Source organism: Danaus plexippus, chromosome 25, assembly GCF_018135715.1.
Source record: "Danaus plexippus chromosome 25, MEX_DaPlex, whole genome shotgun sequence".
NCBI classification, from domain to species: domain Eukaryota; kingdom Metazoa; phylum Arthropoda; class Insecta; order Lepidoptera; family Nymphalidae; genus Danaus; species Danaus plexippus.
Window position 1 is genome coordinate 5,290,332 of NC_083553.1, and position 21,889 is coordinate 5,312,220.

At 35.3% G+C, this 21,889-nt stretch overlaps 4 protein-coding genes and 24 non-coding genes across 30 annotated transcripts in view; 2 read left to right on the plus strand and 26 right to left on the minus strand.

Moving 5' to 3' along the window:
• Window positions 1-19: 19 nt before the first annotated feature.
• LOC133319596 (5S ribosomal RNA) lies at window positions 20-138 on the minus strand. Its single transcript, XR_009753148.1, has one exon. It is a non-coding gene; the product is annotated as a 5S ribosomal RNA (ribosomal RNA).
• A 60-nt stretch (window positions 139-198) lies between these two features.
• LOC133319631 (5S ribosomal RNA) lies at window positions 199-317 on the minus strand. The gene has a single exon (XR_009753182.1). It is a non-coding gene; the product is annotated as a 5S ribosomal RNA (ribosomal RNA).
• Window positions 318-377: 60 nt separating this feature from the next.
• On the minus strand, window positions 378-496 carry LOC133319632 (5S ribosomal RNA). The gene has a single exon (XR_009753183.1). It is a non-coding gene; the product is annotated as a 5S ribosomal RNA (ribosomal RNA).
• Window positions 497-556: 60 nt separating this feature from the next.
• Window positions 557-675, minus strand: LOC133319633 (5S ribosomal RNA). The gene has a single exon (XR_009753184.1). It is a non-coding gene; the product is annotated as a 5S ribosomal RNA (ribosomal RNA).
• A 60-nt stretch (window positions 676-735) lies between these two features.
• Window positions 736-854, minus strand: LOC133319634 (5S ribosomal RNA). The gene has a single exon (XR_009753185.1). It is a non-coding gene; the product is annotated as a 5S ribosomal RNA (ribosomal RNA).
• A 60-nt stretch (window positions 855-914) lies between these two features.
• LOC133319636 (5S ribosomal RNA) lies at window positions 915-1,033 on the minus strand. The gene has a single exon (XR_009753187.1). It is a non-coding gene; the product is annotated as a 5S ribosomal RNA (ribosomal RNA).
• A 60-nt stretch (window positions 1,034-1,093) lies between these two features.
• LOC133319637 (5S ribosomal RNA) lies at window positions 1,094-1,212 on the minus strand. Its single transcript, XR_009753188.1, has one exon. It is a non-coding gene; the product is annotated as a 5S ribosomal RNA (ribosomal RNA).
• A 60-nt stretch (window positions 1,213-1,272) lies between these two features.
• On the minus strand, window positions 1,273-1,391 carry LOC133319638 (5S ribosomal RNA). Its single transcript, XR_009753189.1, has one exon. It is a non-coding gene; the product is annotated as a 5S ribosomal RNA (ribosomal RNA).
• A 60-nt stretch (window positions 1,392-1,451) lies between these two features.
• On the minus strand, window positions 1,452-1,570 carry LOC133319639 (5S ribosomal RNA). Its single transcript, XR_009753190.1, has one exon. It is a non-coding gene; the product is annotated as a 5S ribosomal RNA (ribosomal RNA).
• Window positions 1,571-1,630: 60 nt separating this feature from the next.
• Window positions 1,631-1,749, minus strand: LOC133319640 (5S ribosomal RNA). Its single transcript, XR_009753191.1, has one exon. It is a non-coding gene; the product is annotated as a 5S ribosomal RNA (ribosomal RNA).
• A 60-nt stretch (window positions 1,750-1,809) lies between these two features.
• LOC133319641 (5S ribosomal RNA) lies at window positions 1,810-1,928 on the minus strand. Its single transcript, XR_009753192.1, has one exon. It is a non-coding gene; the product is annotated as a 5S ribosomal RNA (ribosomal RNA).
• A 60-nt stretch (window positions 1,929-1,988) lies between these two features.
• Window positions 1,989-2,107, minus strand: LOC133319642 (5S ribosomal RNA). The gene has a single exon (XR_009753193.1). It is a non-coding gene; the product is annotated as a 5S ribosomal RNA (ribosomal RNA).
• Window positions 2,108-2,167: 60 nt separating this feature from the next.
• LOC133319643 (5S ribosomal RNA) lies at window positions 2,168-2,286 on the minus strand. Its single transcript, XR_009753194.1, has one exon. It is a non-coding gene; the product is annotated as a 5S ribosomal RNA (ribosomal RNA).
• Window positions 2,287-2,346: 60 nt separating this feature from the next.
• LOC133319644 (5S ribosomal RNA) lies at window positions 2,347-2,465 on the minus strand. The gene has a single exon (XR_009753195.1). It is a non-coding gene; the product is annotated as a 5S ribosomal RNA (ribosomal RNA).
• A 60-nt stretch (window positions 2,466-2,525) lies between these two features.
• Window positions 2,526-2,644, minus strand: LOC133319645 (5S ribosomal RNA). The gene has a single exon (XR_009753196.1). It is a non-coding gene; the product is annotated as a 5S ribosomal RNA (ribosomal RNA).
• Window positions 2,645-2,704: 60 nt separating this feature from the next.
• On the minus strand, window positions 2,705-2,823 carry LOC133319647 (5S ribosomal RNA). Its single transcript, XR_009753198.1, has one exon. It is a non-coding gene; the product is annotated as a 5S ribosomal RNA (ribosomal RNA).
• Window positions 2,824-2,883: 60 nt separating this feature from the next.
• On the minus strand, window positions 2,884-3,002 carry LOC133319648 (5S ribosomal RNA). The gene has a single exon (XR_009753199.1). It is a non-coding gene; the product is annotated as a 5S ribosomal RNA (ribosomal RNA).
• A 60-nt stretch (window positions 3,003-3,062) lies between these two features.
• LOC133319649 (5S ribosomal RNA) lies at window positions 3,063-3,181 on the minus strand. The gene has a single exon (XR_009753200.1). It is a non-coding gene; the product is annotated as a 5S ribosomal RNA (ribosomal RNA).
• Window positions 3,182-3,241: 60 nt separating this feature from the next.
• LOC133319650 (5S ribosomal RNA) lies at window positions 3,242-3,360 on the minus strand. The gene has a single exon (XR_009753201.1). It is a non-coding gene; the product is annotated as a 5S ribosomal RNA (ribosomal RNA).
• A 60-nt stretch (window positions 3,361-3,420) lies between these two features.
• Window positions 3,421-3,539, minus strand: LOC133319651 (5S ribosomal RNA). Its single transcript, XR_009753202.1, has one exon. It is a non-coding gene; the product is annotated as a 5S ribosomal RNA (ribosomal RNA).
• Window positions 3,540-3,599: 60 nt separating this feature from the next.
• Window positions 3,600-3,718, minus strand: LOC133319588 (5S ribosomal RNA). The gene has a single exon (XR_009753140.1). It is a non-coding gene; the product is annotated as a 5S ribosomal RNA (ribosomal RNA).
• A 60-nt stretch (window positions 3,719-3,778) lies between these two features.
• On the minus strand, window positions 3,779-3,897 carry LOC133319589 (5S ribosomal RNA). The gene has a single exon (XR_009753141.1). It is a non-coding gene; the product is annotated as a 5S ribosomal RNA (ribosomal RNA).
• Window positions 3,898-3,957: 60 nt separating this feature from the next.
• On the minus strand, window positions 3,958-4,076 carry LOC133319591 (5S ribosomal RNA). The gene has a single exon (XR_009753143.1). It is a non-coding gene; the product is annotated as a 5S ribosomal RNA (ribosomal RNA).
• A 60-nt stretch (window positions 4,077-4,136) lies between these two features.
• LOC133319592 (5S ribosomal RNA) lies at window positions 4,137-4,255 on the minus strand. Its single transcript, XR_009753144.1, has one exon. It is a non-coding gene; the product is annotated as a 5S ribosomal RNA (ribosomal RNA).
• Window positions 4,256-6,566: 2,311 nt separating this feature from the next.
• Window positions 6,567-7,701, minus strand: LOC116775308 (SOSS complex subunit B homolog). The gene has a single exon (XM_032668182.2). It carries the CDS (start codon window positions 7,258-7,260, stop codon window positions 6,694-6,696), a length of 567 nt encoding a protein of 188 aa, XP_032524073.2. The 5' UTR covers window positions 7,261-7,701; the 3' UTR covers window positions 6,567-6,693.
• Window positions 7,702-7,743: 42 nt separating this feature from the next.
• Window positions 7,744-11,535, plus strand: LOC116775232 (protein Rae1). The gene is made up of 7 exons (XM_032668085.2): window positions 7,744-8,058; window positions 8,380-8,472; window positions 8,731-8,808; window positions 8,951-9,046; window positions 9,314-9,385; window positions 9,955-10,437; window positions 11,406-11,535. Exons 1-7 carry the CDS (start codon window positions 7,912-7,914, stop codon window positions 11,487-11,489), a joined length of 1,053 nt encoding a protein of 350 aa, XP_032523976.1. The 5' UTR covers window positions 7,744-7,911; the 3' UTR covers window positions 11,490-11,535.
• Window positions 11,536-12,344: 809 nt separating this feature from the next.
• LOC116775324 (NADH dehydrogenase [ubiquinone] 1 beta subcomplex subunit 3) lies at window positions 12,345-13,167 on the minus strand. 2 transcript variants are annotated; one of them, XM_032668205.2, is made up of 3 exons: window positions 13,037-13,167; window positions 12,719-12,858; window positions 12,345-12,586 (listed from the first exon to the last, which is right to left on the minus strand). In XM_032668205.2, exons 2-3 carry the CDS (start codon window positions 12,847-12,849, stop codon window positions 12,427-12,429), a joined length of 291 nt encoding a protein of 96 aa, XP_032524096.2. In that variant the 5' UTR covers window positions 12,850-12,858; window positions 13,037-13,167; the 3' UTR covers window positions 12,345-12,426. The 2 variants fall into 2 exon arrangements, with proteins under 2 accessions (XP_032524096.2, XP_061380512.1); XM_061524528.1 differs by lacking the exon at window positions 13,037-13,167 and adding an exon at window positions 12,943-12,963.
• Window positions 13,168-14,557: 1,390 nt separating this feature from the next.
• The window catches only part of LOC116775382 (low-density lipoprotein receptor-related protein 1B), a 61,021-nt gene continuing 53,689 nt past the window's right edge, over window positions 14,558-21,889 (plus strand). Inside the window, exon 1 of one of the 2 annotated variants that reach the window (XM_061524530.1) lies at window positions 14,558-15,052. In XM_061524530.1, coding sequence (XP_061380514.1) covers window positions 14,968-15,052 — 85 coding nt within the window. In that variant the 5' untranslated portion in view covers window positions 14,558-14,967. The remainder of the gene's footprint in view (window positions 15,053-21,889) is intronic. The other variant, XM_061524529.1, reaches the window with a different exon arrangement.

The following is a 21,889-nucleotide window of genomic DNA, read 5'->3' on the forward strand; positions in this document are numbered from 1 at the left end:
TGAATGAGCCGAGCAAAAAAGCCAACATCACACGGTGTTCCCAGGCGGTCAACCATCCAAGTACTAACCATGCCCTACGTTGCTTGACTTCGGTGATCGGACGAGAACCGGTGTGTTCAACGTGGTATGGACGTTGGCGACAGTCTCTCGCAACTTATCGAATCGGTCTGGAAACAGGGTGAATGAGCCGAGCAAAAAAGCCAACATCACACGGTGTTCCCAGGCGGTCACCCATCCAAGTACTAACCATGCCCTACGTTGCTTGACTTCGGTGATCGGACGAGAACCGGTGTGTTCAACGTGGTATGGACGTTGGCGACAGTCTCTCGCAACTTATCGAATCGGTCTGGAAACAGGGTGAATGAGCCGAGCAAAAAAGCCAACATCACACGGTGTTCCCAGGCGGTCACCCATCCAAGTACTAACCATGCCCTACGTTGCTTGACTTCGGTGATCGGACGAGAACCGGTGTGTTCAACGTGGTATGGACGTTGGCGACAGTCTCTCGCAACTTATCGAATCGGTCTGGAAAAAGGGTGAATGAGCCGAGCAAAAAAGCCAACATCACACGGTGTTCCCAGGCGGTCACCCATCCAAGTACTAACCATGCCCTACGTTGCTTGACTTCGGTGATCGGACGAGAACCGGTGTGTTCAACGTGGTATGGACGTTGGCGACAGTCTCTCGCAACTTATCGAATCGGTCTGGAAACAGGGTGAATGAGCCGAGCAAAAAAGCCAACATCACACGGTGTTCCCAGGCGGTCACCCATCCAAGTACTAACCATGCCCTACGTTGCTTGACTTCGGTGATCGGACGAGAACCGGTGTGTTCAACGTGGTATGGACGTTGGCGACAGTCTCTCGCAACTTATCGAATCGGTCTGGAAACAGGGTGAATGAGCCGAGCAAAAAAGCCAACATCACACGGTGTTCCCAGGCGGTCACCCATCCAAGTACTAACCATGCCCTACGTTGCTTGACTTCGGTGATCGGACGAGAACCGGTGTGTTCAACGTGGTATGGACGTTGGCGACAGTCTCTCGCAACTTATCGAATCGGTCTGGAAACAGGGTGAATGAGCCGAGCAAAAAAGCCAACATCACACGGTGTTCCCAGGCGGTCACCCATCCAAGTACTAACCATGCCCTACGTTGCTTGACTTCGGTGATCGGACGAGAACCGGTGTGTTCAACGTGGTATGGACGTTGGCGACAGTCTCTCGCAACTTATCGAATCGGTCTGGAAACAGGGTGAATGAGCCGAGCAAAAAAGCCAACATCACACGGTGTTCCCAGGCGGTCACCCATCCAAGTACTAACCATGCCCTACGTTGCTTGACTTCGGTGATCGGACGAGAACCGGTGTGTTCAACGTGGTATGGACGTTGGCGACAGTCCCTCGCAACTTATCGAATCGGTCTGGAAACAGGGTGAATGAGCCGAGCAAAAAAGCCAACATCACACGGTGTTCCCAGGCGGTCACCCATCCAAGTACTAACCATGCCCTACGTTGCTTGACTTCGGTGATCGGACGAGAACCGGTGTGTTCAACGTGGTATGGACGTTGGCGACAGTCTCTCGCAACTTATCGAATCGGTCTGGAAACAGGGTGAATGAGCCGAGCAAAAAAGCCAACATCACACGGTGTTCCCAGGCGGTCACCCATCCAAGTACTAACCATGCCCTACGTTGCTTGACTTCGGTGATCGGACGAGAACCGGTGTGTTCAACGTGGTATGGACGTTGGCGACAGTCTCTCGCAACTTATCGAATCGGTCTGGAAACAGGGTGAATGAGCCGAGCAAAAAAGCCAACATCACACGGTGTTCCCAGGCGGTCACCCATCCAAGTACTAACCATGCCCTACGTTGCTTGACTTCGGTGATCGGACGAGAACCGGTGTGTTCAACGTGGTATGGACGTTGGCGACAGTCCCTCGCAACTTATCGAATCGGTCTGGAAACAGGGTGAATGAGCCGAGCAAAAAAGCCAACATCACACGGTGTTCCCAGGCGGTCACCCATCCAAGTACTAACCATGCCCTACGTTGCTTGACTTCGGTGATCGGACGAGAACCGGTGTGTTCAACGTGGTATGGACGTTGGCGACAGTCTCTCGCAACTTATCGAATCGGTCTGGAAACAGGGTGAATGAGCCGAGCAAAAAAGCCAACATCACACGGTGTTCCCAGGCGGTCACCCATCCAAGTACTAACCATGCCCTACGTTGCTTGACTTCGGTGATCGGACGAGAACCGGTGTGTTCAACGTGGTATGGACGTTGGCGACAGTCTCTCGCAACTTATCGAATCGGTCTGGAAACAGGGTGAATGAGCCGAGCAAAAAAGCCAACATCACACGGTGTTCCCAGGCGGTCACCCATCCAAGTACTAACCATGCCCTACGTTGCTTGACTTCGGTGATCGGACGAGAACCGGTGTGTTCAACGTGGTATGGACGTTGGCGACAGTCTCTCGCAACTTATCGAATCGGTCTGGAAACAGGGTGAATGAGCCGAGCAAAAAAGCCAACATCACACGGTGTTCCCAGGCGGTCACCCATCCAAGTACTAACCATGCCCTACGTTGCTTGACTTCGGTGATCGGACGAGAACCGGTGTGTTCAACGTGGTATGGACGTTGGCGACAGTCTCTCGCAACTTATCGAATCGGTCTGGAAACAGGGTGAATGAGCCGAGCAAAAAAGCCAACATCACACGGTGTTCCCAGGCGGTCACCCATCCAAGTACTAACCATGCCCTACGTTGCTTGACTTCGGTGATCGGACGAGAACCGGTGTGTTCAACGTGGTATGGACGTTGGCGACAGTCTCTCGCAACTTATCGAATCGGTCTGGAAACAGGGTGAATGAGCCGAGCAAAAAAGCCAACATCACACGGTGTTCCCAGGCGGTCACCCATCCAAGTACTAACCATGCCCTACGTTGCTTGACTTCGGTGATCGGACGAGAACCGGTGTGTTCAACGTGGTATGGACGTTGGCGACAGTCTCTCGCAACTTATCGAATCGGTCTGGAAACAGGGTGAATGAGCCGAGCAAAAAAGCCAACATCACACGGTGTTCCCAGGCGGTCACCCATCCAAGTACTAACCATGCCCTACGTTGCTTGACTTCGGTGATCGGACGAGAACCGGTGTGTTCAACGTGGTATGGACGTTGGCGACAGTCTCTCGCAACTTATCGAATCGGTCTGGAAACAGGGTGAATGAGCCGAGCAAAAAAGCCAACATCACACGGTGTTCCCAGGCGGTCACCCATCCAAGTACTAACCATGCCCTACGTTGCTTGACTTCGGTGATCGGACGAGAACCGGTGTGTTCAACGTGGTATGGACGTTGGCGACAGTCTCTCGCAACTTATCGAATCGGTCTGGAAACAGGGTGAATGAGCCGAGCAAAAAAGCCAACATCACACGGTGTTCCCAGGCGGTCACCCATCCAAGTACTAACCATGCCCTACGTTGCTTGACTTCGGTGATCGGACGAGAACCGGTGTGTTCAACGTGGTATGGACGTTGGCGACAGTCTCTCGCAACTTATCGAATCGGTCTGGAAACAGGGTGAATGAGCCGAGCAAAAAAGCCAACATCACACGGTGTTCCCAGGCGGTCACCCATCCAAGTACTAACCATGCCCTACGTTGCTTGACTTCGGTGATCGGACGAGAACCGGTGTGTTCAACGTGGTATGGACGTTGGCGACAGTCTCTCGCAACTTATCGAATCGGTCTGGAAACAGGGTGAATGAGCCGAGCAAAAAAGCCAACATCACACGGTGTTCCCAGGCGGTCACCCATCCAAGTACTAACCATGCCCTACGTTGCTTGACTTCGGTGATCGGACGAGAACCGGTGTGTTCAACGTGGTATGGACGTTGGCGACAGTCTCTCGCAACTTATCGAATTGGTCTGGAAACAGGGTGAATGAGCCGAGCAAAAAAGCCAACATCACACGGTGTTCCCAGGCGGTCACCCATCCAAGTACTAACCATGCCCTACGTTGCTTGACTTCGGTGGTCGGACGAGAACCGGTGTGTTCAACGTGGTATGGACGTTGGCGACAGTCTCTCGCAACTTATCGAATTGGTCTGGAAACAGGGTGAATGAGCCGAGCAAAAAAGCCAACATCACACGGTGTTCCCAGGCGGTCACCCATCCAAGTACTAACCATGCCCTACGTTGCTTGACTTCGGTGGTCGGACGAGAACCGGTGTGTTCAACGTGGTATGGACGTTGGCGATAATATATATCAACCTATCAATACAATTAAGTTCAACATCTTAAATAACATTCAAGACTATAAAATCTTGTTGCCCCCTACACCTATAAGTAATTCTTCAGTTTTCGGGACGGTTACAGCTTGACCCAGTAGGTGGCGCCGCTATTAGTATGAAAACTATTTAACGGTTTGGACGATTTGGTTGGAATTTTATCTATATAGGTTCTAGGTGTTTACTTGTTTATCGATTTTTAATTCCTGTTAAATACAATTTAAAATTTGCCACTTTTGTAAAATTTTAACCGCGCTGTATATGATTTTATTATCTTGTAAGTATATGTATTTAATTAGCTTTCGGGATGATTACAACTGATGCCGGTAGGTGGCGCTGCCATGGGTATAAAATTTAAACCACTGGGCCGATTGGGTTGAATTTTCCCTCGGAAATTAGTACATTAATTAAATATAACATGTCATTATTAAACGCATTAAGTGTTCAATGCAAGTAACTTTATATAAAATGTTATTGAAATCCGTCCAGTAGTTTTTAAGTTATAATTGTAGGTACAACAGACAGACAGACAGACAGAAAGAAAAACTTTCAAAAATCATATTTTTGGCATCTGTTTCTTCTAGGAATACCGCTATAGGAATTTATTCTCATTTATTTTCAATGTACACAATTGATGCCGTGAACGATTTTATTATATGTATAGATATAGATGTTAGTTCCGATCGGACTGTTGTAATATTATCAATGTTAAAATGAAACTAATATTTTCGAATTAATACGCGTATTTAATTATTTTTAAAAACTACATACTCCCGACCTTTTCGTCTCTTTGCAGCAACCGTGATCACGACAGACATCTCGTCTGCCCGTTAAAATAATAAAATACGCTTAGTAATCCGAAAATAATAGTTTTATTTAAATTAATACTCGTGAAAGTCTTAAGTCTCATAAGTCATAATTATCAATGTTTGAGAGGAGGAAATTATAATGAAAAATATTTTTTTTCAAACATATTATGCTTACCCTACACCAAATAGCTGTGCCCGCCCCTACCGCTATCGTCTTGAGGGTAACCGTTGCTTATTTTAGTGGGTAAATCGGCAGGCATGTGGAAGAGCATGTTTGCCAGGAACCCCATATAGCCACCCCGGTGATCAGGCCTGGTCGAGGGGAGGATGGCGGGGGATATGCAACAATGCATTTTTTCCAAAAATAAAAAACGGAGGAAGGATTATAGATAGTCAAACACGTTAAAAAGGTATCCGTAAACTCATTTATGACTTAAAAATTATTGTGGTACATTTTTTAATCAGAAAGTACACCGTTTAAACATATAAAGATCCACACCATTTGCTCAAGTGTTTCAGTTTTACACGTGTTCCCATCAACGATGCCAGTCTCCCTTCAAAGACTTCCTATGCGTAGGAATGGGCTTTTAAAGTCGTTTTCGGGACAGTCGCACAAACAACCTCTCCCGTGGTCTTCGGGCGCGTATTTCAAGAGTAGGACCCATTCGTATCTCCTTCCCTCCCCGAGGACGCTGTTATAGCCATGTCAAAGAAATATTTTTTTTAAGAACGCATAAGTTTAAGGTCTACGGTCTGAAATGTTCAGTTAATGATATTATGTAACCAATGTCAGTTAGTACTTGTATTTAAAGATATTTTTATTGATAAAGATCTATAGATCTATATATATCTATAGAATTTCAATCTATTACCTAAACACTGATAGTTTGTAAGTATTCCATTCACAAATCATTAAATATATCTGAAGTACTTGCATATTAAGTTAAGAATCCATAGCCAACATCGCTGTGGGCCACTGTATATTCTTCTAAATTCTGTGTATGGGGTCTATAGTAAATTAGCTTGTTGGTTGCATGTATATATATGTGTAGGCAACACAATATAGAATATGGCTCTGTACATAGCATATACTAGTTCATAAACTATAGGAGGGCGGGATGATTCCGTTAAGACATTTTCATTATACTTAACTATTGGATAAAGACTTTGAACTTTTAACTAAAGTAAGTTCAGTCACAATCTACTTCAGAACGTTATTTGTATATACAACCTTTTTGACAGTTTCATTACTGAATAACAAAACAACAGATGTTTTAAATTGATTGTAACATTTTAATAATACTTGTTTGTTTAATCCCTGGTCGTGGCAATACACTTTGTACATTTGTTTATCGATATTAAAAAACTTAAACAATATTTAATTAGTCTGAATCATTTAAACTTTCATATAAAACCTAAATTATACAAATATTACAATATCATCAAAAAAAAAATAATCTTAGACAGTGTTGTGAGCAACTGTTTTAATATGTATCATATTTGGCCGCTTTGTTCTCATAGCATTTCAGTCACAGCAAAACAATGATTCAAGCTTACATTAAATGGGAATTTGTTTTCTAATCTACATAAAGTGTGTTATCTCCTGTTGTTGCCGCGCTGGTGTCCTCTTCCTCTAACATATGTCTTGTGCTGATGTTTGCTATTGTGCTCCTGATTGTTCTGTGAAAACCGTTCATTCTTCGACTGCATCTGCTGAGTGCCGGGTGTTGATGTTTGGGATTGGGCCATGTTGCGGGCGGGGGCATGCGCGCCATTGGTACGATCAGGGGGTGGTGCGTTCGCAGCGGGCGGTGGCGTCGGCTGAGGTTCGCTCATGTTCACTTGTTCGTTGAACAGCATACAGAATTCACCCACTTTTTGTATGTCGCCAGATTTTCCCGAGTACAAGGTGAGTGCAGAACGCCAAAGCGAAGCGTAGCCACGCGTGAGGCGCACGATGTCTCCTGGCTGCAACAGAGCGCCGGGTTCGTCCCAAACTGACAAGTTGACGGAGGCCGAAGCATCCGCCACGCGCAACGTGCGCACCTCGCGCGCCTCCTTCGTCAGCGTCGGCAGTCCCACCTCCAACACTATGAAGATTGCGTTTATGTTTTTCATACCCGGTTTCAAATCTTTTATTTGGACGTACTCAGTACTGCTCATTGTTTATTATGGTAGTGAACTGTTGTCAAAAAGCTTTATTTTAATATTAAGCTATTTACATAGATTTTCTATTATAAATCTAATATACTATGGGCAACTGAAAAAAATTATATAAAAGTTATTAACTTATAATTAACCTAATTGTAAGGATTTCGAAAAACTTAAAATCGCATCAATATATACATATTTAGTCATTAAATGTCACATTAAATTTTGACACTCAGCTGATGTCGTTTATTGATTTTTAAAATTAAATATTCATGTTTTATTTACGTTAAATAAATATTAGATATATATCATCCGTAAATGTTTATAAAATTAGAATTATTCTTTGTCCAAAAGTTTAGTGTCATTATTTTCTTTTTAAATATTTAATATATGCTTTTATTTAATATAATCTGTGCTTGAAATTATTACCTAGTTTATACCGACTTAACGAATTAAATTTTTGACATCTCGTATTTGTGCGATTTATAAACATGCGAATTCTAACCGTAAAATTTAATAAATAGAAATGTTATAGATAAATTAAAACTGTAAATTCGATACTATCACACGTAATTTCTATATGATCCCATATAGTTTAGTTTGATATTGTATTCTAGTTTATGGTTATAAAATAATTTCGTTAGAGTAGACTTAAAATCCAAGATGTTTAATCAACTTGGAGGTGCCAACAGTAATCCTAACAAGGATGTGGAGGTAGCATCCCCACCGGAGGATACAGTTTCCGCTCTGGAGTTCTCTCCCCCTTCAGTTCCGCAGACATTCTTAATAGCCGGCAGTTGGGATTGTCGAGTAAGACCTTACAACATATTTAAATTACCGAAACATTGCTGCGTATAAATATTCATTGATATCTAATAAACTGAGGATGTTCTATTTTATATTTTATTTAACATATATGTTTTAGCAATTAATTATATTAACCTATTATAACTTTTAATGTATACAAACAGAGAGTATTATTGTTTTAATGTTAGACAAGTTTCATTGTTTTGTTAGGTGTCCCTTAAAACATTACTGTATAAATAATTAAACAGACAAAAAATGTAATTTGTCATTTTTCTTTTTGATTAAAATTGTTTGGTGTATAAATTATAATATTGCTATATGTAGGTAAGATGCTGGGAGGTAGAAGCTTCTGGAAAAACCGTTCTAAAGGCAGTTCAGGGGATGGATGGTCCTATACTGGATGTGGCATGGCACGATGTAAGTTAGATATATATTTAGTAATTTCTAAGTTATACCCCTGTTATTATATACAGCTGTATAAGCTATGTTGACAACTTGTCATCATGGGAGTATCAAACATGCATTAGAGACATAAAATTGCATATAGAAATTATAAAAACATATTCCTTAGTAACATTCTTGTTATAATGCTATCATTTTGCTTAATAATAAAAAAAAAATTGCCAACTTTTTATATTTTTACTGGAATTGGTTATACGAAATACATATTTTTAGGACGGAAGCAAAGTTTTCATGGCATCAACGGATAAGAGCGTGAAATGCTGGGATCTAGCCAGCAACCAGACCATGCAGGTATGTTCTACTTATAAATTGTTACTATTGTAATGATCACAAAAATATATCCTTGTAGATGTCCATTAATTCATAAAAAAAATTATTTGTAAAATCAAACAAACAAAGGATTGTTTTTAATTTGTATTAATAAATCCTCCAGGTAGCGGCACATGATGCACCGGTAAAAACCTGTCATTGGATCAAGGCCCCCAACTACACCTGCCTCATGACAGCCTCATGGGACAAAACCCTCAAGGTACAGTACATTCATCAAACGAAATACTAAAATGTATAAAGAATTTGATGAAATTGAAAAGAATAAACGCTATATTCTTCTAGAATTTTAAAAGTAAACTTCTGCTATAAATTACTAATGTTAATATATAAACAATACATTATAATATATCAATATATATATGTGTACTAACATTTTGATTATATCCACCTTATCATTACTTTGATGTGTTCATGATTATGAGAAACAACAAATTTTATTGAATAAAATATATTAATACTATTTCAGTTCTGGGACACGAGAAGCTCGGTGCCCATAATGACTATGAACCTCACCGAACGCTGCTATTGTGCTGATGTGGTTAGTATGAAAGCAAAAATGTCATGATAAAATTTTTATTATTTATAAGATTTAGCCGCATGTTGTAACAGTGTATTTTTCAGATACAATTTCTGTTGTTTACCATATTAGCTGACATTTCTATTACTTTGCAGCAACCTTGATTAAGGGCAGATGACATGAAAGTGTCTGGCTAATGATGGCTAAAATAAAAAAATAATATGTGTGGTATCCGAAAAATATAAGTGCTATGTAATATAGATATATAGCAATAGTATCTGTATATACTACAGAAAGTTATTAATGATTAATAGACAAATTTTAGATTAACTTATTTTTAATATTTACAATCTGATCTTTGTTTTATTACAAGTGAATTAAAACAAAAATTTTTCGGATTAACTACATGTCTGTAAGTATTTTCAACAAGGTACTCCCGACGTTTCGGTTACTTTGTAGCGAACGTGATCCCGGTCGGACGATCACATCACATCACGAATAGTAAATCCGAAAAATATTAGTTTTATTTCAATGAATTCTCGCGAAAATCTCATATCTCATTATATGATTCTCTTTGTCTGATCCACCAGGACTATCCAATGGCAGTTGTGGGCACAGCTGACAGGGGTATATGTATTTATACTCTGGAAGGCAAACCGGCCGAATTCAAACGCGTGGAGTCACCGCTGAAATACCAGCACCGGTGCATCGCCATCTTTAAAGACAAGAAGACCAAACAGCCGACTGGTTTCGCGGTGGGCAGCGTGGAAGGCCGCGTGGCCATCCAATATGTAACCCCTGCCAACCCTAAAGACAATTTCACATTCAAATGCCACCGCTCTGCTGGCACTACAGCTGGTTATCAAGACATCTATGCGGTCAACGATGTGGCATTCCATCCAGCCCATGGCACTCTGGCCACAGTGGGCTCAGACGGTTCATTCTCGTTCTGGGATAAGGACGCCCGCACCAAGCTCAAATCATCTGAACTGATAGACCAGCCGCTAACAAAGTGCGCCTTCAACCATAATGGCCAAATTTTTGCATATGCAGTGGGCTATGATTGGTCCAAGGTTAGTATTAAATTATTCGTTAAGTTAAGTTTTTTTAAAATAAATATAATTATACCTTACTTTTGTAACTAAAAATGTCTATAGACAACAAAGTATCTAATGTGTATGACTGTGACACTATATATTTTAAATGTTATTAAAAGCTTCTATTTATATAGTAATTTTTGTATATAATTCAGGTTAGGTTAGGGTTTTTTTGGTATGAAGTCTTGCTACTAAATTCTAAATTACTCACCCGTATTTATTTATAAGAATGTTTTATGTCGCCAGATGACAAATTTATCTCAAACCAACATTCAATTTTATAATACAGAGAGTAGATTAAAATTACGAAGTTATTTTTTAAAGGGAGTTTAAATACAATTGGCTGCAATACATTATATATAAGTTACTGTTAACCAACCATATAGGAAAAATAATATTTTTAAATTAGCTTGATGAATATGTAAGCACATTACACTAATCACATACATCAGCCTATCGGAGCCCACTGATGAACAAAGATCTCTTCTCACATGGAGAAGGTTAGAGCATTAATCACCATGCTTGCTCAAGACGGGTGGGCGATTTCAATCTTATAATTTGAAATTATAAGACCAGGTTTCCCCATAACGTTTTCCTTCACCGTCTGTCAGTGGTGTCTAAATACTCTTAGAAAGTACATATAACTCGGAAAAGATCCCATAGGTACTTGCCAGGTTTCGAACCCGCGCCCTCACGTTTGAGAGGCGGGCCTCTAACCTCCAGGCCACCAAGACTTATCACATACATACATATAAAATCTTCTTACCTTTTGTTAAGTAACTCGATATAAATATAGGCAACACATAAATGTGTTATTTATTAAATACATAAGTACCGTTTAATTTCTTTAACAGCTTTAGTTGAAGTATTGTTTGTAAATTTTATAGTAAATGATTACTAACAAACAATGATGTACATCAAATGAGCCGTACATATGTTTCCAGGGTCATGAACACTACAATCAAGCAAAGAAGACTTATATCTTCCTCCGGCCGTGCTATGAGGACCTCAAGCCACGCTCTACTTAGATTATAATAGCCTAGTTGTATCATCATAATACATGATTAATTTTAACTGTCTTTTGTTTTATGCTCCGACACATAAGACCTTTTTTAACTCGGAATATTTTTAAAATAGATCGTGTGAATATTAAACTGATGGTATATATGGTATATAATGTACAGTGAGAGTTAAAACCTTTGTTGTGATTGATTTTCTTCATCTAACACTTCTTCATAATTAAGGGCATAAAATTTAAAAACCCTCTGCATCAGTTAGCATTTAATTATTTTATTGGAACAGAGCTGTAACTCTTACACTGTCCAACAAATATTTAGCCAACATCTTAGTACCAGTGCAAGGAAACTGGATTTCAAATGAAAAATGCATGGAAATCTGTAGATCCATCTGAGAACTACGATTCCACAGACAGACATCAACCAGACACCTATTTTTATGTCAGGGGTTAGAAAGTAATTATATAGATTATATCAATTTAAAAAGATGTGTTGGATATCATAAAAAGTTTATATTAAGAATTATTTGCATTAAAGTACCAGAAACAAGTACTGTGAAGTGATTTACAAAAATTCAATTAGTAAGTTGCAAATTAAAGCAGAAATAACTAGTTTTTTTTTTCTATTATGACTTACTTTTTAATCTGGGCTTCATTGAACAATAAAATATAGGTCATACTTGGAAATCATGACGTGAGAAATATTTTATTTATATTTTTATTCTAATTAAAAGTTTTTGTCTAAGCATTTGGATATTCGAGAAAACTACAGAGCATTTTAAATGCTGTAAATGTCGATAAAGACATTGGTTTGATTTACTTTTAGTGAATTAGTGAGTTTGTGAATTCTAATAAATAAAGTAAGGAGTTTTAAATGTAAATGACAAATATATTTACCAGATATATTAAATAACATTAGCTAACATCAACATTCTGTTACAATCCAAACACTAATGGTGTCCGTGGTCATGATCCTCTCCACCAATCAGTTTGTCGAAGGCAACGGTAGCAACAGTGAGAGCTAAACCGAGGGGTAGCCCACGGAAGAACAGTTTACGAGCTCTCTGAAGCTTTGTACCAAAACCAGGATGGTACCTCCAGGCTTCATTCCTACAAGAATTGTAATAATGCTTTGAGATAATAAAAACACGCATGTTTAAGAATAGATTACCAGGCAAATAATAAGTATTAGTGAATAGTTAAATAATACACAATAAGTAGGGTAATAATAGATATTCAAACCTGATCCAGGGGTCCTTCAATCCTTTTTGGGCGAGAGCTTTCTCAAGTTCTTCCAGTTGCGGGATGCCTTTAATATTGAATTCAGTATACTTTGGTATTGTGTAGGGAGCCCCATGACCGTGACCACCCATCTTCGATCACTGAAAACAAAAACAACACAAATTATCCAAACTAACCTAACTTGGTTACATAATTTGAAATTTTATAACATTTTACGTATATACACGCAAAACTAATTCTTCTACAAATTATTGGCAGCTATAAAAATTTATATTGGGTGCCTAAACCAAAAGAAAAAATAGTAGAGAATGTAATTACCTAGGAAAAATACGACAACTGTATGACCAATAAAATTAAATTGTATTTGAAATGACACTTGTGCACATGACAGTTGACAGTGTTATGTATTGATATTTTGCAAGAGACATTTTGGGAATTGTATATTGACATTTTTGGAATTTATGTAATTACGACTTTCTTTATTTAGGAGGATTTGAAAAATTATAGATTTGTGATAAAATTGTAGAACTAAAATATAAGTTCAAAAATAAAACATGGAAATCTAAGAATTATCCTAATGAAGAATGCTGAACGGTACCTAAACATCTGGTTCAAGTTTTGGTTTAAGGGCTCCATGGATTTCTTAATGGATTTAAGTAGAATGAAAAAGATTGAGCAATAGCGTTGGGGTTGACATTAAAACTTGAAATGGTAATTTGTGACATCTAATTAATTTGAAATATGAAGTACCCATAAACTCTTTAAACCTTTAAATTGGTATCTATATAAATATTTGTGATATCGTTCTGCACACCACTCTCTCTAACATAAGGTTTCGGTATCTCGTTTGACAACAATTAAAAATGAAAAAATTACTCTTTTATTGAACATTACTGTTAGTTCTGATAACTAATTTAGTAATATGTTTTATCATTTCATATATTGAAAGTTAAACTTTGAAAAACAGAAGCAATTTTCTTTTCCCCTTAACTCCAAAACGTCTTTAACTATGATCTTACATTCACATATTATAATTTAACATTACACTTCTATATTAGTTTGATATACAGAGATTACAATTAAAATTTTATTGTAATGACAATGATCAAAGCCAAAGATTTACTAAGCCCATTTTTCCATTGATATTAACATAAACGCTTTTAAGTCCTCCATTATCCTTAATATCAGCATTTTATTTAATTTGCAAATATTTGTGTAAGTTGACATTAAATCTTAATGAAATCAGACGACGACAGGTGATATTTTATATTAAGATTTAGATTGAATGATGATGATATTAGCTTCATTGAATAAAGTTCATTCTAAATTCTATATAGCGGACCGACAAAATGGCCACCCTTCATCATTAGAGCATTTTCATATATTTATAAAATTAAAAAATCTCTTTCTGAAAAGACTACACTATGTATGTTTGAAATTATTTAATAATAATCAATGGAAATAAATAAAAATCAAAGAAATAAGGCATCTCTTTTTATTCCTCTTCCTATGTCCTGTTTACAATGTTGTCCGAGAATTAAATTGGTAGAATATGGACCAATATTTAATTATTATTTGAACAAAAACAAACATATTATAACGTACTATTTTTACTCTTAATAGGATTGATATTTTAAACACAATTAAAAATACTTTAAAAACAAGAAGTAAATCAATTACTTCAACTAATGAAACTAAATAAATAACGTACTTATTAAATAAAGACAAACGTTTCCATTCCACAAGTTACATCGAGATATAAATACAAAGGTTCAACATACAGATATCATGTACGATCAAGCGTCTGCATATAAGCATTCTTCGAGTAATTTATTTTTATAATCTGTGTCAGTTTATTCAAAGCTGTCGTGAGAATCGAGCGTATTTAGCGTCGAGCTCTCCGAGTGCTTTATTTATGTTTTTATCGAGTGCCGGAACAATATTTGAAAATAGAATATTTTCGATATTATAAAAATACAATATTTTTTTTGTAATAATTATTATTTCGATACCTAAGGTACGTTATTTATATAGGAAAATAACTCGAATGGATTGTTAAATTATGTGTAGCTATAAGAAACCGGGATAGTGTAGCTGCTACAGGTTGATGCGTAAAGATAGGAATTTTGGCTAAGTGCGCTATTTGTGTTAAGTTGTGCGTAGTGAATATTTTTGAATATTTGTTTACACGGTGCGTTGTCCTTTTATTTGATATGTGGGGTCTAAACTAAGGGACTCTAGCTGATAAAATGACGCCGGTTGAGGCTGGAGCCGCCCTGCTGATTCTGTTAGCGGCGGCTCTTACCTCCGCCGATTGGACTTTAATGTATCCCGGTGAGTTAATTTATACTATTTATTACAACGAATACATTATATTATTTACCAAAAAATAATAATCACCCAAACCTAATAAAAAAAAAAATTTAGTCAGCAAAACCGCTTTTATGTTATTATTTATTTAAAAAATAAGAAAATACATTTTTATATTTAGAAATCATTGTTTTTATAAATAATATACGGGATAAGACTTAAAAAAAAATTGAAAATAAGTCTGTACAAAATTTATAAATGGAATTATATTATAATATTAATCTAAATAAAAACATACAATTCTTTTATTAATATGAATACCAGTTCACATATACATATAGAAAAAAAATAAGATAATAAGTAGCGATTTGGTACTTCAGAGTTCAGACTCTAATATATACCAACTTTATATTTTTTTGTTAAACTGTTTTTTTTTTTAAACTTTTCTAGACATTGTATTTTCTTTATTAATTTGATAGTTAATTTATAGTTATTTCTATTTAAATTAAAAAAAAAAATGTATGAGAGCCTAACCAAAGCTTCTAAACCGATTAAACCTTATTGTTGTATATACAGCAATAATATTATTTAACAATGTACAAACCTTAGTAATTATTTCTTTGTTAATTCTTTAACTAATTATTATATCACTGAGGACCTACGAACATAAAATGAGTGTTAATACTTTTTTTCATACATTAATTTGAAAAGAACCATAGCCTAGTAATGACACTTTAAAAAAAATAAAATGAAATGTTCAAAGTATTGTCATTATTCATACAACAATAGTTTAAATTTGAAATGCAATTTTAATCCTATGGCAATACCATTATTATATATTTTCTTAATTTGTACGATAAGGCTCAAAAGGACTCATATCCAGAGCCGTAAAAACATTTACAAAAAAAAAATATATATATTTTCTTAATATTTTTTTATTGTTTTTAACGATTTATATATGTAATTTAATAATATAAAAACTCAAATTATATTTTTATTTCAATATATAGAAAAAGCGGGTTAATTTATATTCCTTTGTTTTTAATATAAAAAAATATATATAAGTGTTTGCATGTGTTGAGATCAATTAGTGTTACACTCAATTCAAATCATTCACTCACTGTCCACTCTACACTCACTCACTCACTCTTTCAATAATAACAGAAATTTCACAATCTTTGTATTAAGCTATTCAAATATAAAATAAAATACTATTAGTATGGAGACTTGATATTCTTTCTACCTGAATAGCTAATTATGTTGAATGGGAATAAAATACGTACAGTTGTGGTACTAAAAATATATATACATGTTTATGCATGCATGTAAACAAATTGCGCAGCGGAAGGGTGGAGAGGGGTAGGAGGGGGTTTGGTTACTTGGGGTACTGTAATTGGAGCCGGTGCACAAGCCCGAGGCTGAGACCGCGCAATAGCCTTGGTTTAATTAAGGATAAATTTTCATAATTATTTTTTTTAACATTTACGTTTAGGAACGTTTCTTTTTTATGTATTTATGTTCATTCAGACATTATTTTGTTTTATGTGAGATCATTTAGACTAGGTTTAGTATTTCACGAATAAGACTTTATTCATATACATACATATTATAACTTAGAAATCTATCAGTTTCTAGGGCTTTAGAATACTTCCAGTCTAGGAAATAATTCATCTCAAGATGTTCTTAACCCATCTACAGAGTTACGTGCATTATAATGTAACAATGTTAGAGATATTTATGTCGTGGATCGTACGCTCTTTGTACGTATCGGAAATATATCGCTTGTGAAATTGACTTATTGCGAAAAGTGGGGTCAGATACACATAAAACATGTTTGCGTTGGGTACAACATTCTTATAATGAGATGAACTTGTTTGAAAGCGAGTGAGTGTGTAATATATATATATATTTAATAAAGTACTATTTTTTTTTAATAACCTTCAAATCTTTTAACGATTTCACACATTATCCTTGATAGAAATGTTTAAATAATTTCAGTTCAATTTAGAATCAGCAGTATGCAATCGTATCGTTGTTCGTAAACGACATCAGTAACAAACGCCTATAACCTTCAATGTGTCATTGAGATTGGATTTAATTTAGGAATTATATTTATAATATATGAATATATAAAATGAACTAGTTTACATAATGTATCTACAGAACATATATATTCCTTTATATATATATACATATATATATATGTTTATATTGTCTTACGTCTAGTTTTTTTTTTATAATATAATCTGTATATTATTTGTGCCACTTAGCACGTACCTAATTCTGTATAGATAAACACCTAATTATTTTTCACATGTCTGCTCGTTTCATTATATCCCATTTACTGTACAGTTCTTCAAGGAACAATATTTACAATTTCATCTCTCTAACGAATGGTTTTATCAGAATCATTTAAATATTTTTTGCGTGATTTGTTCACAAATAAATATAAACTGATCAAGATCTTTGACCAGTATAACATGAACTATAAGATTTGTCCAGAAACCTATTAGACTTATGACTTAATGTAACAACTGGCGTTACTCGAACAATATTATGTATGTTTTACTTTTTAACTGTTTTTCATGTTATTTAATATTATTTTGAAAGTGTCTTTAAAATGTGTAAAGATACTGAAAAAGAGAGTGAAAAAGGTATCGAAAAATCAAGTAACATTATTGATATAATTTTAAATTAAATGTTTTTTCGGCTTCATATACTAGGTAATCGGTAGTTATTAATAAAAATACCAGTACTATTGTTATAAAGAGAGATGTTCGTAAGAAACTGAGCTAAAAATACAGCCTTCAGATTACATTATCCTTATAAGGTTATCAAGTCCATTAGAAGTTTGTGCGGAAGGTGATGAATTGGAGATGAGAGTGTGCAGGTATATGTACATCTAACATGATGTATGTATGTATGGCAATTTATATTATGAGAGTATATATATCAATATTCAGATGAATATTGACACTAATATTCTCGATATAATTTTAAATAATAGGTGTAACTTAAATAACATATTAACTTATAATTTATGTGATTTTGTTTTTATTATCTCCTAAATATTATCATAAAACGAGGGTGGGCTGAAGACTTCGAGAATCGTTACAATTCTTAGTATGTCACACTTAGCTGTTATATATCAATTCATCACACAGTTATTCCTTGACTCGTATAAAAATCGGTAAAAACAAATATTAGCATTTAATATTAGAAAATCTAATTACTTTGACTCATTTTATTTATATCACATGGAGCTGAACGTCCGTCACACCTGCTTAGTATACTATACACTGATGACTGATGAATACATCTTAGACATGTACACTTCCATCTATCACTAACAGCATTAAGATACGCCAGTGCTATTTCTAAACTATAAGCTCTCTGTGTACCACATGTTCGCATTGTCACACTACATACGAAGCGTTTACCGTTTCTCGGTCAATAAACTACGTTAATGAGACGAAACTTCTCAGCATTTCTTGTATGGTGCCGGGTCCGTTGCATTGCAGGTAGAGGAGCTTCAACAGTGCCTGGGACTTGCGACCCAGTTGTAGTTTTAAGGGGCCCTAGTGCGCGTTAAACGCTCTCCTCCACCGTCCAAGCTCCTCTCTACCTAACCAAATTTGAAACAAATCTACTAGGGCTGCCTTCGGAGTATGTTCTAATAATGTGATGAGATTTAAGAATGTGAAATTGTTTTAAATAAAACTACTATTAAGTATAACATCCAACATATTAAATCCTGACATCCTGACATCATAAATTTCTGGTCTGGTAGTCTGGCGAACTCATTACGTCGAACTTTCAGTTTCTAAGACACACGCTTTACCATTATTCTAATAATATAAACGTTAATGTATGCGTAACTTTTGTACTCGCATGTTGAAAGTAAACGTTATAATAACTGTAATATTATTACTTATTCGTAGTAATATTAAGTTATAAAACTTGTCGTAAATCATGACTTGAGTCTCGTTGGGACGTGTGCCTTCCTTATAAAGAATCAAACGATTTTAATTACTATAAGATAACATCGAATGCGTCCTCTAACTGCTTGTTTTCTAAAACTCCCTCAGCGGTGATCATCTTTGTTTTATAATACATTACACTTTACAGCATCCAGCATCCTCGTAACGCCATATGTTTTCGATCGCTGTCATGTGGTGGGCTCAGTACGAGTTTTGATCTTACATGGCGATACGAGAGTTTTTTAATATTTTTTTACATATTAACTGTTATAATTTAGTTTTCTGAAACATATGTTTTTAATGGTATAGTATAAAATATATTCTTTTTACATTAACACTTTATAATTTATAAAGCTTTTAAAAAGCCATTTCGAAATAAGTTGATATAAAAATACTATGTTTTGAATTCTTCGTTACAAAAATACCACAAAACCGATTCCTAAAATATTGTTAATTTAGCTGGCTTCGTAGTAAATTAAGTTTACTATGTAATATATGCCTCAACCGGAATTTTCTTTACAAGCACATAAAACACGTCTTCCAAATCCGAGAGATACATCTTCTATTTTCTAATAAGCCAGCAAATTCCATTGGCTGGAGTTATTTTAATATCAAAGAATATTTTCAAAGAAATACTTTCTCTATATTTTTATTGTGAAATTTCAATACAACAATTCAATACAAGGAACTCACATTAAGTATCTCTCTTATTACAGCATGTGCTTTATATAAAAAGTAAATAAAAATAATGTTTAACTGACATATATATATTCTATACAAAATACTTTATTATCACATGATGTCACTTGATGTATAAATGATAACGATTTTCTACAAAACAATTATAGCATTGTATTTAATGAGATCTAAGACTCGCAAGTTTTATGCACTTAAATGAAACTAATTTTTTTCGTATATACTACGTGTGCTTTATTTTTGTAAAAAACTGTCAGGCATTAGCATCTCGTCTGCCCGTGATCTCGGTTGCTGAAAAGTAACTGAAACGTCGGGAGTGTGTAGTTTTTTTACAAAAATTAACCACGCGTAGTATATCCGAAAAATATTAGTTTCTTTTAAATAGCAGTGTATTTGTAATTCTAAATATGATCGGACACTGTTAATATCGTATTTGTTTGAGAAATAAATTATTAAGACGTAGTAAGTAAGTTATCAAAACTGAATTATATTGTTTGAAATTGAATTATATATTAAACAGAGAGTAAAAAGAAAAATCTATTTCTATCGCTAATTATTGTCATAGTATTTAATAAACGAAGCATAATTCTGTTTTTTTTTTTTAAAGAATTGCATTTTTAAAAAGGATTGCAATAAGGTAAAAACATATATTACCTTGCTAGAGTTTAGAAAGATAAGAATTTAATAAAACATTTTTTTTACATAAATTGCATGAGAGTTACGTCTAAAATTAAAAAAAAAAAACATCACCATGATTCTGAACCATGACAAATGTTATGGATAAAGACTTTTCTATTCTAAATTTTAAGTTGAAATAATCAAAAAAATATGACCCAGAGACTTTTATCTACTTATTAAAATTTAGTTCATTACTCACAACTATCAATACCTTTTAGTATAACAAATGACGATTAAATAATACTACTTAAGAAGAACTTTTGGCTGCTTTCTCTTACACGTCTCATATAAATTCTGTGTCCAATATTCTAAATGTATAATAAAAATTTACATAGAATTCTGGTCAATAATTTCGTGATGTAAGTACGAAATTATTAGGACAAAATACAAAAATATAAATTTTAAAAGATAAACAAATATAACTATATACATCACAAAAATGATACAAAGACTCGAATCACATAGACATTCGTCTGAATAAGGAGTCTGAGATACAAGTGTCGACTGCGAGCTAACCTGTGGCAGTACAAGTTTTTGTTCAAACAACCGGTCCTAATAACTGAATTATACACATTATATATCACACTAACGCAGAACTTTGTCTGTTTTCATTCTGTAAAGGCAAATATTTGTTTGTACAAAACAAAGTATTAATATGTTATTTATATGTTAAACGTGAAGTCAGGAGTGAATGTTGCCTTGATTAAAAATAGTTCCGTCCTAATGGAATATCAATTGCTTGTAATTAATGTTTCTACTGTGTACGTGTACCAATTGATTTAAATTTTCTGTTCTATACATAGCGTGAGACGCCAACAAGTTACCATCACTACACAGAGGGTACACAGTTTAAATAAAAAACTTCACACTTCTCAGTATCAAAGTATTTTATTATCTGAGAGTGCAAACGTATGCTAAGAGCACTAAACATTAAATACACCGTAACTTAAGATTTTTTTTAATAAACACAAATTGAATTCTTTCTGCTTGTGATGTCCAAACATTAATTAGTCATTGAATTTATACATATTACATCATACAACAACAAAATATAGAAGTAAACACATCTGATTAGTAGCGTTACAATAAATAAATTATTTATAGAACTGGCTGTGTATTATTAATTTCAATTCATTATAGTTCTTCATAGTTACACTCCTCATTAAACCTCAAAACCTAATATAAAATTCTCAGTAGGACATAGAGCTGTCAACCAGTTTAGGCACGATATCAAGAACACTACGTATCATTAAAATTATAAACTATAAAACATATCAATGGCCATGTAACAAAAAAATATATATCTCCTTTGTGCTGACAACCAGTATTTTCTGTTTTTTAGAGGATCCTTAGTTTAACCACTAATTAACGAGGTAAAACAAAATTACAGACTAGCATACCTCTCACACATCCTAGCCTTTACGTCTGAGTTTTTAATGTGACTTGAATATATGTTTATACATACTAAATCAAATCCAACAATGATTTAAGTCACGATCTCCGAAAT

Bases quoted from the DNA above. Each gene is read 5' to 3' on its own strand.
- LOC116775324 (XM_032668205.2), bottom strand. From the start codon at position 12,849: ATGGGTGGTCACGGTCATGGGGCTCCCTACACAATACCAAAGTATACT. The intron at 12,587-12,718 runs GTTTGAATATCT...CAATTCTTGTAG, and splicing joins TTGAAGGACCCCTGGATCAG to GAATGAAGCCTGGAGGTACC.
- LOC116775232 (XM_032668085.2), top strand. From the start codon at position 7,912: ATGTTTAATCAACTTGGAGGTGCCAACAGTAATCCTAACAAGGATGTG. The intron at 9,386-9,954 runs GTTAGTATGAAA...CTGATCCACCAG, and splicing joins GCTGCTATTGTGCTGATGTG to GACTATCCAATGGCAGTTGT. The intron at 10,438-11,405 runs GTTAGTATTAAA...ATATGTTTCCAG, and splicing joins TGGGCTATGATTGGTCCAAG to GGTCATGAACACTACAATCA.
- LOC116775308 (XM_032668182.2), bottom strand. From the start codon at position 7,260: ATGAGCAGTACTGAGTACGTCCAAATAAAAGATTTGAAACCGGGTATG.